This window comes from Bos javanicus, chromosome 19 (genome assembly GCF_032452875.1).
Source record: "Bos javanicus breed banteng chromosome 19, ARS-OSU_banteng_1.0, whole genome shotgun sequence".
Classification (NCBI taxonomy): domain Eukaryota; kingdom Metazoa; phylum Chordata; class Mammalia; order Artiodactyla; family Bovidae; genus Bos; species Bos javanicus.
The window spans coordinates 37,550,899-37,565,285 of NC_083886.1; the positions used below are offsets into that span (position 1 = coordinate 37,550,899).

Consider the following 14,387-nt stretch of genomic DNA (forward strand, 5'->3'; position numbering starts at 1 on the left):
TGTGGACACATGCATACATGAACAGCAGACGTGCGCATGTAGATGGCACAGACACACAGCGGTCACCTTTATGCACACACGCACACACCAGACAGCACACGTGCGCGTACACAGTGATCTATCCCAAGACACGGATGTCCGCTTAAATCCAGCTTTGATCACAGTCTGAGAGCTGCGAGGAACCTCAGAGACCACCCAGGTAAAGCACGGATGTGAAGACGCCTGGCCTGGGGCCCAGCCCTTCCGCCTGCATGCAGGAGGACATCAGTAAGCACCACTCACAGCTGTGATGGTCCCGGCCTCGCCTCTTACACGGAGGGAAACAGAACCATACGTGTGTGTGGCTGGCGGCGCCCCTTGGCAGGGTAATAGAGGAGCTGGCAGAAGAACCCTTCCCATGTGTTCTGTGATGGCACCTTCCTGTCCAGCCCACATTCCCACATAACAGCCCACAAATATTCCACTTCTCCCACGTGCCACATTCTTCCTGAAGCACAGGCCCTGGGCTTCGGCTGCAGTGAATCTATAGAGGAGGGCTCGTCACCCCTGCCTGACTGGGGGACGCCCCAAGGCACAAGCACTTCCCTTCCCCACAACACTGGGTATTCTATCCACCAGTCTAGAGGCCTCTGAGGACTTGCTGCACCAAGCCCCAGGTCTCCCTACGGGGACAGAGTGACATTTGTATTTACATGAGTCCCCTTAGCGTGGGGCATGGGGCTCACCGTGCTCATACACCATTTCCCCCTCTGAACCTGTAACAGGGACTCTAGCGCATGGACCTCAGAGTCAGAGGGCCTTGACTCCACCCCTCACCAGTGACAGCGCCTGGGGCAAGTCACACAACCTCTCCAAGCTCCTCCTCCTCATCAGTAAGACAAGGAAAGTTTATCACTTAAACTGATAAGAGGACCCAACGTGGTTTTGCCTGTGAAGCATGCGAAAGGCACATAGCAATCGTCAACAATTGCAAACGGCATAGAGCAGAGCATAGGTGCTTGCTACAGATGACTATTGTTATCATTACAATGTAGGAATTATGACTCCCATTTTAATAGATGAGAAAATTAGGGCTCAAAGAAGTGATGTGACTGGTTGACGGTCCCAAGGCCGAGAGAGGCAGAATGGGAATCCAGGCCGTGTCCTTCTGACTCCAGATCCCCTCAGTCCTCCCTGGGATAGGACGTCATCTGGTCCCCGGGTGAGGGCCACCAACATGCCTCCACCCAGAGTTCTCACCTGTGCTCTGGGTCTCCAGCAGCTTGTGCATAGAGCTGTAGGGCCTGGGCGGGATATTGAGGCTGGTGAGGGTGGTGGGTCCAGAGGCGGGCGCCACCTCCATTAGTGCCTTCTCTTTGAGCATCTCAGGTGGAGGGCTGGTGTGCACGGTGGGGTACACCTTCCCACTGTCCACGGTCCTGCCCGATGCCTCCGATGGCGACCTGGGAGGGGGTGCCTGGCAGCGGACTGGCTCCAAGTGGCAATCAGCATGGTAGAAGCTGTGCACAGCCTCTGCACCCCCTGGAGGGCCCCTGGAAAGGGCAGGAGTTGAGGGTGGTGGCAGCATGAGCCGGCGGGACCCACTGGCATCTCTGTCCTGGATCTGTGGGCTGGGCCGGGGGGCCCGCAGAGTCCCATTGCCCAAGTGGTAGTGGTGGTGGTGGTGGTGGTGCACCAGATGGTGGACGGATGGACGGCGGTGGGGGCGAGGGCAGCCGCCACTGGGCTGGGGCTCCTGGCCCCCACGGGGCGCTGGGCTGCTCAGCAGGCCAACCCGCACACCTGCCGCCCGGGAGACCTGGGCCAGCCTTCGGGCTGCTTTCCGGAGGATATACACGAGGTACTTGAGCAGCTCCTCGTAGCAGCTGCCGGGCTCGGAGAAGCTGGCCAGGGTGCTGGCGTTGGAAAGGAATCTCACGCGCTGCTCCCGCATCAGCTGGCTCTCCCGCTGCTTGGTCTCTGAGAACTGCGTGGCAATCACCACCAGGCACAGGTTGATCATAAAGAAAGAGCCCACCTATTGGGGTGGGGACAAAAAGAGGAGACAGCCTGAAGGAAAGGGAATCACAGTGCATGCTGCCAAGTACTGAGCACTTCCTGTGTGCCAGATACTAGGCTCAGTAATTGTCCAAGCATCATCCTGTTTCATTCTCATGACAGTCTGAAGAGGTGACACTTTATTTTTTTTTAAAGGTGACACTTTAATTATCTCCATCTGACAAGTGAGGAAACAGGTTCAGAGATGTTGAGGAACTTCCCCATGATCATTCAGCACAGCAAGGCTAAGAGCTGAACCAACCTCTGTGGAATTCCAAGGAATTGCTATTGATCATTAGGTTATCGGCAAGGATATCTCCCAAATTCCCCGCCCCTAAACAATCCCATTGTCCGAGATCGTGAGCACCCCCCTTCTCATTTTCCGTTAGGAGTAGAGAAGGCTATGGAAATGAATGCTATCTGGGGGACATGGGTTGTCACATTGGATTGAGCTTTTGAGATTCTGGCAAAAACACCATTTACAAAACTCTTGCTTCTAGTCCCAAGTCCTACTGTGTGACCTTGAGTAAGACCTTTAACCCTGGGGCCTCAGTATCCTCATGACCATTGGCCTTGCCTGTATCCCTTTTCCAAACCATGTCTCTCCTCTCCCTGAGCTGGGTGACAGGCTGACTCTGAGCCCTGCAGACTAGCCAGGCCGCCACTCTGCCTTGACCACACTGTCACGTCTCCACTTCCATACCTCAGTCCCCACCCCCTACCCCCACCCCGGGCCTCTGGGATGGCAATTGCTTGGACAATGATCCAGAATGAAAGTAATGAATATTTATGGTGAAAGGCAAATTTTTTTTTCTAGATTGTGTCCTAGTAATTATGATAATTAGCTTCACTAGTGTGATTCCGGAGAGCTGTTTGGAAAGATTTTTCATGGGGTGTGTGGGAGGGTGGAAACAAGGTCCCTTACCTCTCTGTCTGCTTCCCTCCCACTCCCCAGCCTCAGAGAGAGCCGAATGGGGGAAAAGATCACAGACCACCTCCCAGAGGTGCTAATCTTGCCACCCGGGTGACGGGTGACGGTGGGGAGAAGGGAACAGGCCCCAAGCCTGGCTACTTTTCCCCATCAGGGACGATTGCAGGCGAGGGAGCTATTCTTTCTCAGGGTCCCCTCTCACTCACCAACAGGTCTTTATTCTGTCTCCACCTCTCTCTGGAGCCTAAGTCCTGAGTAGATCTTCATCTCTTTCTCCCATCTTTCTCTTATCTGTCTTTCTGTCTGGCTATGTCACTGGCCTCTTGGTGAAGTGGGAAAAGGGTTGGATTTGGAGGCAATAGCCTGGGGCTGGATGCTCAGCTCCGGCAAGCCTGCCCTCTGGAGCTCAAAGTTCTTGTTTAGAAGATGAGGCCCACAGTCCCTGCACCTGCTGCCTCACAGGGAATCTGAGGGCGAAGCGGGCAGCAGATGTTGCAGCACGCTTCAGCGGCAGCACTCAGCCCAGCAAGACTAAGCCAGAGCACAGTCAAAGCGCATGATTGGGCCAGACGAATGAGGAAACATCGGTTTCCTCATCTGTAAAATGGAGATAATAACAGGATCTTAGTTAGGATTAAACACACCAGCACATAAAAAAGCACTCCAAGCAGAGACTGGCACATAGTAAGTGCTCAATAAATATTAGCTATAAGTGGTAGCAATTAAATGATTAATCATGGTAGTGATTAAAACTACTAAATAAATATTGCTACTTTTGCCTCTGTCTTCTGTCCTCATAAAGTCTTGGAACTTCTGAGCTGGAATAACAGATCACACAGTGTTTCTCATCACCAAATGATGGGAATTTGGAGTGGAACAATTCCTTGTTTGCAGGACTGCCATTTCAAGGTGTCTATTACTTACCCCCTGCCTGCCAGCAAAATGCCAAAAGTGCTCCCCTAGTCCTCATAAAAAGCAGAACCACCCTTTGCATTTCCAAGTGCCCCCTAGGAGAGGTGGCATCACCCTGGGTTGAGAACCACCCATTTTACTGATGAAGAAACAAATGCCCAGGGTAGGGCTGGGGGTCTCATGGGGAATGACTTGCTCACGATTTTAAGTGGTGATGAGTGACAGGCCTTGACTTTGGATTTCCTCCTAACTTCTCATAACAGGTACCCTCTGCCTGCATCTCTATGAGACTTACACTGATAGCTGGAACTTCAGACCAAGCAAGTCCCCTCTCTGGACTCCCCTATCCATTTCCCCAGTATCCTCCACCCCCACAAGAGCTTGAGGAATCACTCACAATGATGAGAAGGATGAAGTAGATGAAGTTGTAGAAGGAGTGAGCATCCATCACAAAGTACATGATGTCGACCCAGCCCTCCAGCGTGATGACCTGGGGAGGTTGCAAAGGGGCAGGTTATTTCTGGGCCCCCTAGAGTTTCCTGCAGTCTCCTCTAGAGGCCCTGATCCCAACTCAAGCCTGAGGATGACTACTCCAAGCTGGGACTGTATCCTAGCACTTGGGCTCTGGGAACTCTCCCAGTGCCCAGGCTACCCCACCTGGAAGATGGCGATCCAGGCATAGCCAATGTTGTCGAAGTTGATGGCACCCTTGAAGGGGTTGTGCTCCCCCGCGGAGCAGTTGGTGTAGTACTGGTTCCAGTTCACACAGGTGGTGTTGCTGGAGCTGTTGTAGGCCTCGTAGTCCAGGCCGCAGGGTGGGCCGCCACCCCCGTCCCCGCGCAGCGTGGGCACACTTCTGCAGGAGCGCATGCCGTTTTCACGAGGCTGGGAGCAGATGAATGGGTTCTCATCCTCGTTCTCAGTCTGGTAGTAGCGCTCCAAGTCCACGCTCAGGGGGCTGAGGAGCAGACAGGAATGAGGCTGAGACCAGGGTTTTCAGGGGACAGGGCCCAGGAAGGGAGAGCTGGGTGGATGCACTGAGGCACACAGGGCAGGTGCCAGGCAGAGGCAGGGGTCAGTGGGTGCGCGTGAGGGGCGCCGGGAGCACACGGATCAAGGTGAGACTCCAGCGTCGGGAAACGGGAAGGCTCCATTCTAGGGCAGTGGTTCCCAATGCGGCTGCACTTTAGCCTCACTGAGGAGCTTTTAAAAATCCCCACACCCAGGTTGAACCCCATACAAATGATATCAGAATGGGGAGCTGGGGAACCCAGGCCTTAGCAGTTGTCTCAACTCCCCAGGTGACTTCAGTGTGTAGCCAAGTTTGATGGCCAGACACATCATTAATAACAGAACAGGTATGTCACCAGCAACAGGGACTGAGGGAGGTCCCAGCCCCATAGTCACTCCCAGGTCACCTCCTGCCCATGTGCCACTCACAGGCTGAAATTCTCAGGCAGGAAGCATCGGTTACGAAGCAGTCCTGCCCACAGCTGGACACCAACGATGCCGAAGATGAAGAAGACGAAGAAGCAGAGCAGCAGGACGTTGCCCAGCATGGGCAGCGTGTCCAGCAGCAGCGTGACGAGGATGCGCATGCCTGTGGGGGCAGAAGCCACGCTGGGGGTGCCAGGCTGGCCGGGCTAGGCTGGCTGCCACAGGCCTGGCAGCACTCCCAGAGAGGGCCCACCGGGGCCTCCGAGGCTGAGGCAGCCCGGCTCAAGCTGGAGGGAGACCAACAGACACTGCTAACTCTGTAGGCAGCCCTCACAGCCCCTAACCCCTATCCACTCTCCCTCGGCCCATCCACACCAGTCAGAGCACAGTACCACCAAGGAAGGGCAGAGTGGCCACAAACAGTCTCCAGCACCACATCCTACCTAACTCTCCTAACATCATCACAGAGCCGATACCATCACCCCCAATTTGCAGATGAGGGTCAAGGCTCAGAGGACTCGCATGACTCGTCCAATATCATAGAGCTGCCAAATACAGGTGCCAGGACTTAAAAACCAGGTTCTCTGCTTCCGCATCCCACTTCGCAGCACACACACACACACACACACACACACACAACACACATTCCCATCAGTCATAATCACCTGACCCCACAGTCACTGGGGAAACCAAGGCAGAGAACTCCAGCAGGGATGTTAGCGGGGAGGAATTTCCCTTTGAGAAAGAAGCCCTCAGCAGGGACCAAGGTGACCTGCACTTCACCATGGTTCTGAGCCCCCTTTCTGAGTCTAGTCTCTGCCTGGTCCAGTTTCTCACATCAGGACCTGAGAGGCCTGAGGCTATTTTCTCAGGTGGCCATTTGTTAACAACCTCTTTCACAGGGAAAGCCTCCACAAACCTGCCCCCTAAGATGCTGTTAGACACTGCCCACCTTCCCTACTCCAGATTCAGGATGTCAAAACTAGCTAATGGGCTTCCCTGGTGACTCAGCTGGTAAAGAATCCACCTGCAATGTGGGAGACCTGGGTTCGATCCCTGGGTTGGGAAGATCCCCCGGAGGAGCGTATGGCAGTCCACTCCAGTATTCTGGCCTGGAGAAACCCCACGGACAGACGAGCAGGGCAGGCTGCAGTCCATGGGGTTGCAAGGAATCGGACATGACTGAGCGGCTGAGCACACACAGCAAACTAGCCCCTAGGCCACCGAGCCCTTGTCAAACACACAGACCTCTAGTGACTAGTTTTGACCCCTAAAGTGCCACTCATGCGCCCTAAAGTGCTACCCCCTGACCCCCCCTTCTAAGCAGCTGCTAATTAATCCTCCTGATGACTACAGCAGCCCACCCGCCCCACCCCTCCCACCCAGCCAGCCCAGTTTTCTCACTCAGTCACTCTCCCTTCCCCCAACCCCAGCTCCCTTCAGCTTCTCTGTGCTCCAACTGAGATCAATTCCTCAGGGTTTGCATTAAGGGAATTACACTGGTAGTTAGAGGCCTATAAATCTGCCAGCCATCACCTGGGGTGGGAGAGAAGAGAAGGCATGCCTCTGTCTGGAGATCGCGTTAACACCAACATACCTCAATGCCTGGAAGACACACTAAGCACCTCTGCCCACCCTGACATACATCCACATCCACACAGAGGTACGTGTGCACAAGCAGCAAAGAGGGCTACTGCTACAACAGACACAGGGCCCCAGAAACATGCCCCCACCCACCCCACTGGGACAGCAGCAGAGACCATCTGCAGTTTGTGTAGGCCGGGGAGTTGCGATGGGGGCCTGAGCAAGGGTGGGGGGCGGGATGTGGGGGGAGCTGGAGCTGCCAAAGCCTGGCTGGCTCAGAAACCAATGCGGTTTAATTTAGATAATGGTCCCGGCAGTCAGTTGCTGCAGCGGCTTGGAAGGGGGTGGAAAGGGACATAGGCGGGAGGATGAGGCATGGAGCGGCCTTGTCTTGGGAGAAGCCATGCTCAGTGTGGCCACTGCGGTTCCAACGAGAACCAGACTGCATGAGACGTGGCTCTGGCTAGAAAAGGCCGTCCCATTTTGCACCCATTTCTCCTGGCCTGCCAGCTCTCTACCCTGCTCCCACCCACCCCTCTTCCACTGGAGGGAGGGTAGTGTAGCTGAAGGGAACAGGTCATCTGAGACCTCCTGAGACTAGGACCTAAAATCAGGCTGAAATGAGGGGGAAGAGCCTTTCCAGGTAAATCTCACAGTGCCACAGCCAGTATGGGGGCTCCCTTTGGCTCCAGTGACCCAGATTTCCACTGAGCCCTTCTCTGAAGGGGTCTGCCTCATTGTGCCAGACCCTGATGAGGCCTGTGAGTGGCCAGGAGGTAGGGGTGGGATCTGAGACTTCTATATTTCCTCTTCGGGTTCCCTGTTCAGGGGCCGAGGGCTGAGGGGTCACTCACTGGGCACCCGGTTAATGGCCCTGAGGGGTCGAAGCACACGGACTGTCCTGACAGCTGAGAAGCTGACATTCTGCAGGTCCAGCGAATACTCCAGCATCCTGCAGGGAGGGGGCCAAAGGGAAGCCCTTTGAGTCTGAGGCCACCATGAGGGTCAAAAGAGGTCAATGAGGAATCCTCCCCTTCCACCAAGGGACCCTGAAAAGCCAGCTCTCTCCCTAGGGGCAAGGCCACCCTCAATCCAAGGACGAACTCCTTATCAGAGACTGAACAGAAAAGAGTGTGGATGGAGGGGCCCTGGAATTCAGAGAAGCATGGGTTTGAGCACGATAGGCAGGGCAGCCCTGGACCCTCAGTGGACAGCCAGGGAGAAAGCAGTGCTGTAAATGGGCAGGGGCTGGGAGCCAGGCCTAGAACCCTGGACCTGGGGAAGGGACTTATCTGATCCACCACTCTTCCACTCCAGGCCCTCACCCTGCAATGACGATGAAAAAGTCAAGCCGGTTCCAAGTGTCTCCCAGGTAACATTTTTTTCCAAAGATGCCCAAGGCCACCATCTTCACCACCATCTCCACAGCGAAGAAGGCAAAGATGAAGTCATCAAAGGCCTGATATGGGGACAAAAGGCTGCTGAAACTGAGAAAAGGGTGGGCAAATCCCCCCCACCCCATCCCCACCCCCACCTCTGGGCTCAGGGCCTCTTGCAGAATCAGGAACTGCCCTCTCGCTCACCACACACGTGCTCACCTGCAGAATCCGGCAGCGCTGGGAGTCACAGGCGATGTCTTCACATGGCCGGAACATGCCCAGGGTCACACAGTTGAGAAGGATGACCAACATACTGATGCGCTCAAACCAGGTATCGAGTGGTCAAGGAAACGGCTGGCCAGGTGAAACCCGATCACCATCTTGTCCAAGCACCTCCTGCTGCTTGACCTCTCAACCCCATCTGAGATGTAGCCAGGTGTGCTGGGAGGATGCTGGCCTACATATCATACTGGCCCCCCAGGCCCAGACCCACCTTGGTCATCTCACCTCTCTGGACTCAGCTTCCTCTTCTGTAAAGTAGGAAAAGCCACAAATATCCTGACTATTTGCACAAGCCATTTAGGGGATAAAATCAATCGTGCTTGTTGGAAATGCCAGGCACTAAGAGTTTGCTGCTGAATCCGAATCCTATTCTCCCTACCTCACAGGGAAGATGTGAGAAGCAAATGAGATAATGTATGTGAATGTGTGACACAAACCTAAAGTCGGATTATGCCTGCCTTACAGTTTACCAAGCACTTTCACAGCAGGCCACACTGGATGCTCACAACAGCCTCAGGAAGTATCTGAGCTAGAATAGATCACCTTCTTCTGCAGAACTCAAGGAAACTGAGGCCCACGCAAAGTCATGTGCTGAAGGTCATGGAAGAGACCCAGACGAGACAGAGGTTTCTAAGTTTCTGATCTGGGATGGCAGCTTCCATAGCTGCTCAGGCTGCATGGAAGGGGCTGTCACGACCACACTGGCACCAAACTGACAGGCTGAGGCAGACAAGTGCCACAGGACCACAGGCACAGGCTGCCTCTTCCCCATCAGCCCCCTGGCCTCTCAAAGCCCTCAGATGACCTCCAGACACATTCACACGTTTAGGTAATGAGGACCCACTACATACTAGTCCCTGTACTGGACACAAGCCTGGGCAGAGCAGACAGTACCGTGTATACAGACCATGCCACCACCACTCCTTCTTAGGGTCTCCAGCAAAGCTCTGTTTTTCAGCAAGGGGGAAAGAGGTCTTTTTAAACCCCGAGTCTCTCCACATAGTGGATTTCATTAAGGGATTCACTTCTAGCCCTCAGCAGGAGAATGTACAAAATGGCTTCCAGACCTTAGAAAGTTCTGGGGATCGAGCTCACATATAAATGATTGAGCATCCCATTTTCTCAAGGAAAACATGAGAAGGGTGGGAAAGAGTAAAGAGGCTAGAAGCAAGCAGAAATGGGAGGCCAGAGGAAGGAGAAGGCCTCGAGGAGGAAGGTGCAGAGGGGGTCATGGCAGCCCACAGCATGACCCAAGAAGCCAGACTCAGTGTAACAGTCAGGGCCCTGAGAAGATGGAATCTTCCCGTCATAACTCCACTTTCAGAGTTGAGAAGGCTTTGGCCAGGGACCCAAGAACTCTCCTTGAAGCTGGTTCCAGCCATACCCCATCTCTGTCTTGAACCTCAGACCAGTCTCCCTCTCTGGGAGTCCACATTCAACCTCCTCAAAGCCCTCCTACCCCCTCCTATCACCCAGGCCGTTTTCCCTGACTCACATCCCTTTCCACTGACAGGTACCCAAACTTCCCAAAGCACTACAATTTCCCTAACCTCACATCCTCACATGAATAAGAGTTAAAAAAAATTTCCAGGCTTTTGGGGTAAGTAGATGGAATGGGGAAATCAAAGGAGTGCTCTGTTTCCATGGAGCTGTTTTCCTGAGTAGAGCTAGAGCCCAGTGGATCTCTCCCCAGAATGAGGGTCAGCCAGGGGTCACCCTGGAATAAAGGGGACAGGGAAGGAGCTCCCTTGGGACCATCATCTGGAAAAGGAAGGACACAATTACTTTCAAGAACTGGCCCGCTTTCCCCAAGATAGCCCCCTCCTCTCTTCTGTAGGGAAGAGGTTCTGGAAGGGACCCATATGAGCAGATGTCTCCACATGGAGGGGAGGTGGGTAGCTCTCCTGGAAAGAGGAGCTCCTGGGACACCTGTTTGGACCTCCCTAATGGCAGTGAGTCCATCACATCATCTGTGCCCTCGTTTCATCTCCCTCGCTGAGGCAGGGGCACTCTGATACATCCAAGCCCCTATACAGCTTAGAGTAGTGCCTGCCCTGTAGCAGATGATCAATACATGGGAAGAATGAATGAATGAATGAATGGATCAATCAATCAATATCCCTGCCCAGAAGCCAGATGTATCTCCCATTCATGTTTTCCTACCTTAATTGCTTCAACAGCGATAAATTACTGATAACTGGGGGTGGGGTGGGGAGAAGTGGCACTGTAAAGGAGCTATCCATCTTTCTATCCACACCTTACACACGCTCATGCTGAGGCTTCTTAGAGCCAGAGTCTGCCCGCAAATACCCCCACCTCCAGCTCTTAGCAATGGAAGCCCCTTCTTAAAAGCCCCCATAGACAATTCACCCTACTTCTAGGTACATCCTGCCACTCTCACCTCTCCCCCTTCCCTATAGATAAACATAAACGGAAAGCGGAAACCCCAGAGCACAGGCAAACTTGGGACAATCTAAACTGAGGAATAATTAATGGAGATGGGGGGTTTTTCACCCTTGTCAGGGTAGGGTTTATTTCCTTGAGAATATAGCCGTATGTCACTGTGTGATGTTCCTCTGTTGCCATAACAACAGGAGGATGTGTCACCAGGTGGTGTGGATTTGTTGCCATGGTAACAAAAAGGACCCTCTCACATATGAACTCCCCTTGCCCAGGCTTCTGTCTTATCCTCATGCAGGGAAGGGGAAGTGGGGAGACCCACAGGTTATCAGCTTCGGGAGGGGGGAACCATGTGACAAATCTCCACAGTAACCAGGGGAATGGGGGACACTGGTTGCCATAGTGACTGTGAGAGACCTGTGCAGTCACATGTCTACTGTTGCTATGGTGACTGTCCGGGCTGGAGTGGATCCCAAAGGGGGAGGTGGGTAGGAGAAGGGAGGATCTTTCTTCTCCCAACAACCCACCATCAAAAGCAGAGAAAAAGGAAATGGCAGGGTGAGGAACCCCACTTCCATCCCTCCCCCCTCCTCCCTACAAGAAAAAAACTAGAGCGTGTTATCTGCACAACTGAGTCTTCTCTGTGGGGCTTTATCTAGAGCCTTTCCCTAGTTAGGCAGCTATAAGGGAGAGGAAGGTAGAGCTGGACCACCTCCAGGGGTATGGGGGCTTGGGACAAGGCATGCTTGAGAGGGGAAGCAGCCCCCCAGCTGTCCCATTCCCTGCTAGGAGCCTGCAAATCTGAGACTAAGGAGCGCTAAAGAGGAAACTGGCCTGGACCCAGGAATCCTGGCCTCCTAGTACTCGTTGGGAAGGTGGGGTGCTTGTCTCATTTGCCTCCGGAGAGGCTGGTGTCTATGAGACTCAGCATTCCCCAGGTGGGGTGAGACCTAGGGGCTCAGGAGCAGGGTTCCTGTTGGGAGGCTGAAAAGGGGATTCCCCCAGCTAATCCCACCCCCCCCCCCACCACAAGCCTGTTTCACAGTGGTCTGCCCATTGCCTGTTCCAGAGTGTGGGTGTGTGGGGAGGGAGGTTTCCAGCTAAACTGAAAACTGCAGCCCTGAGAAAGGCAGCCAGCCCCACCCAGAGACAGAGACGTGAGACACGGGGACACAAGAGAGCCGGCCCGCTGGAATCTTTGGGAGGGAAAATAGGCCAGAAATCTGATTCAAATGTCTGTGACTCTGTGTGTGTGTGTGTGTCGGCGTGCGTGTGTGTGTGTGTGTGTGTGTGTGTGTGTGAGCAGTTGTGTCTGTCGCCATCCTGGCTGAGGCAGGCAGGGCGGGGTGAGAGCTCGGGCGGGAGGAGGCAAGGGTGAAGGGGGGCTATGTGGTCGGGATAATCCCAGGAATGGCTCCAACTGGCACTCTGGGTGATGGGGAGTCCCCCAACAGTTCAGAAGAGCAGAGTGTGTGCGGAGCCGGGAAGAAAGGTGGGCCTGGGACAGAAAGAGTGCGAGGGGGTGCTCTGGCCATCTCAGCCTAGTTCAGTCCTCTAGCCCCAGCCCTTCTCCCCAGAACCTCTCTGGAGGTCCTTGGGGTTGAAAACGAGAGGCGGGAGCTGGTGAGGAGATACGAAGAACACCTCCCTTCCATTTTCTCTGAAGACCAAAATGGAGACTTCTCCCTAGGGAAGGGAAGCAGGGGAGCTTGGGACACTGGGATGGTGGCAAGGAGAGCTCCAGAGACTCCCTGTGCCCCCTCCCCTCCAGACACACACACTCGCAGACACACGCAGATCACACACTCACACTCACTTCTGGAAGCCATTAGGGCTCCTGCTGCTCAGGCCTCCCCCTTCTCCTCCCCCAACTCCTGGCAGGCTCCCTTCTCCCCCTCTGGCCCCCTTCCCACTCCCCCTCTCGGCATCCCAAATGCCAGCCTGTGATTTCCAAATGAGAAAAAGCTGTGCTGGGCTCTGAGCTTGGAGAAACTCCTACACAAACTTCCAGATGTGACACAACAGCCGAGAGGGAATGCTCAGGATCTCCTTCCCAGGAGGGGAAACGCACTCCCTCACACTTGAAGAAACATATACTGCAAAGTCCAACACACTCCCTTCCCTATAGCCTGGGAGGAGGGGGCCTTTCTGACTGTCCATGAAGCCCTGGTCTCCCCAGTACCAAAATATGCACTTCTAAGCTCCTCCTTCCTTTGCTGTCACCCATCCCTCCCAACACACACACACACACACACACACACACACACATACATGCACGCAAACATTCACACATACACCACGTCCCACCTGGGTCTAGATCCCCTCTCTAGGAAACCCGGTCTCTTAAAGAGGCTGAGAAGAATGCCAAGAAGAACCTAGTGAGCTTCAGTTCGTTGAGGGGAGGTGTCCCGTCCCCCAGGCCCAGAGGTGCAGCCAAGGGAAGCCTCGAGAATAGTAAAAGGACTGAGAGAAAGATTGAGGTCCAAGAGTCAGTCCAGAGCCCCTCTGACAAGAAAACACAGGTTTCTTTTGATACAGGATGTGATGAATATGGTGAGGGCACATCTGAAGCAGCTCCCTTGCCAAGAAATTGTTCTCCACCCATCCTCAGCCAATCCAGGCTTAGGGGCTTGTCCAGACCCAGTAAAGCTGATGCCCCACACCCCAGACTCCCACCACTAGAGGTAAGCTTGCCCGCCCCACCCCCCCAAGATGAGCACTGGGCCTCCACCTCTCTTTCCTCATTCCAGCCCTCTCCACTTGCCCTTTTCCAGACCTCCTCAAGGAAGAAACCTGATCCCAGACCATCCACTAGCACCTAAGATAGGGTGGATGGGGGAGATGCTGGCCAAGAGGTCTGTGGCTTTTTGGAGGGAAAAAGAAGAGAAGATTTCTCTCTACGCACATAACCACCACCACCACACACCCCGGGGGCTCCTGAGAAGGAGGAGTTGGGTCTAGTGCTTTTTCACATTCATGGAGAGGGTGGGTGATTAGGAGTGGAGAGGAGGGATGCCCTGAGACTGTTCTTTTTTAGAGACATTTGTTCCCCATCTCTACCACTGAGAAAGGACTCTGGGGTGGGGGGTGGGGAGCCCAAATGTGCCAGATCAGCAGGTCCACAGACCTTTGAGGCAACCCCCTTTTTCTGCAGCTCAGAGAGAAAGGAAGGGGCAGGGGATGGAGAGAGGGAATGATGAGGGGAGCTTCCTAAAGACCCACAGGGTGCACAGGATGGGGGTTGCGGGGAGACCCAAGCTCACATCTCTGCTTTGCGCACTAGAGGCAGCAGAGCTGCAGAGAGAGGGCGGCACCAAGCTCTCCCCCTCCCCAAAGCAGAGTCCCAGCTGGGCTCTCAACTGGTTACAGGGGAGAACTGACATCTCTCACCCTGGGTCCAAAAGGGCCTCTGAGCTGGGAAGACA

General features: G+C 54.3%; 1 protein-coding gene across 19 annotated transcripts in view; it reads right to left on the bottom strand.

The window, feature by feature from the left end:
* CACNA1G (calcium voltage-gated channel subunit alpha1 G) overlaps window positions 1-14,387 on the bottom strand; it is a 62,033-nt gene that overhangs the window by 45,316 nt on the left and 2,330 nt on the right. For 18 of the 19 annotated variants that reach the window (XM_061391388.1, XM_061391389.1, XM_061391377.1 and 15 more), the window contains exons 2-8: window positions 8,500-8,611; window positions 8,227-8,360; window positions 7,756-7,853; window positions 5,321-5,480; window positions 4,538-4,838; window positions 4,278-4,370; window positions 1,240-2,017 (exon numbers count right to left, since the gene is read on the bottom strand). In XM_061391388.1, the coding sequence (XP_061247372.1) occupies window positions 1,240-2,017; window positions 4,278-4,370; window positions 4,538-4,838; window positions 5,321-5,480; window positions 7,756-7,853; window positions 8,227-8,360; window positions 8,500-8,611 (1,676 nt within the window). Of the gene's footprint in view, window positions 1-1,239; window positions 2,018-4,277; window positions 4,371-4,537; window positions 4,839-5,320; window positions 5,481-7,755; window positions 7,854-8,226; window positions 8,389-8,499; window positions 8,612-14,387 lie in introns of those variants that run through there. The other variant, XM_061391385.1, reaches the window with a different exon arrangement.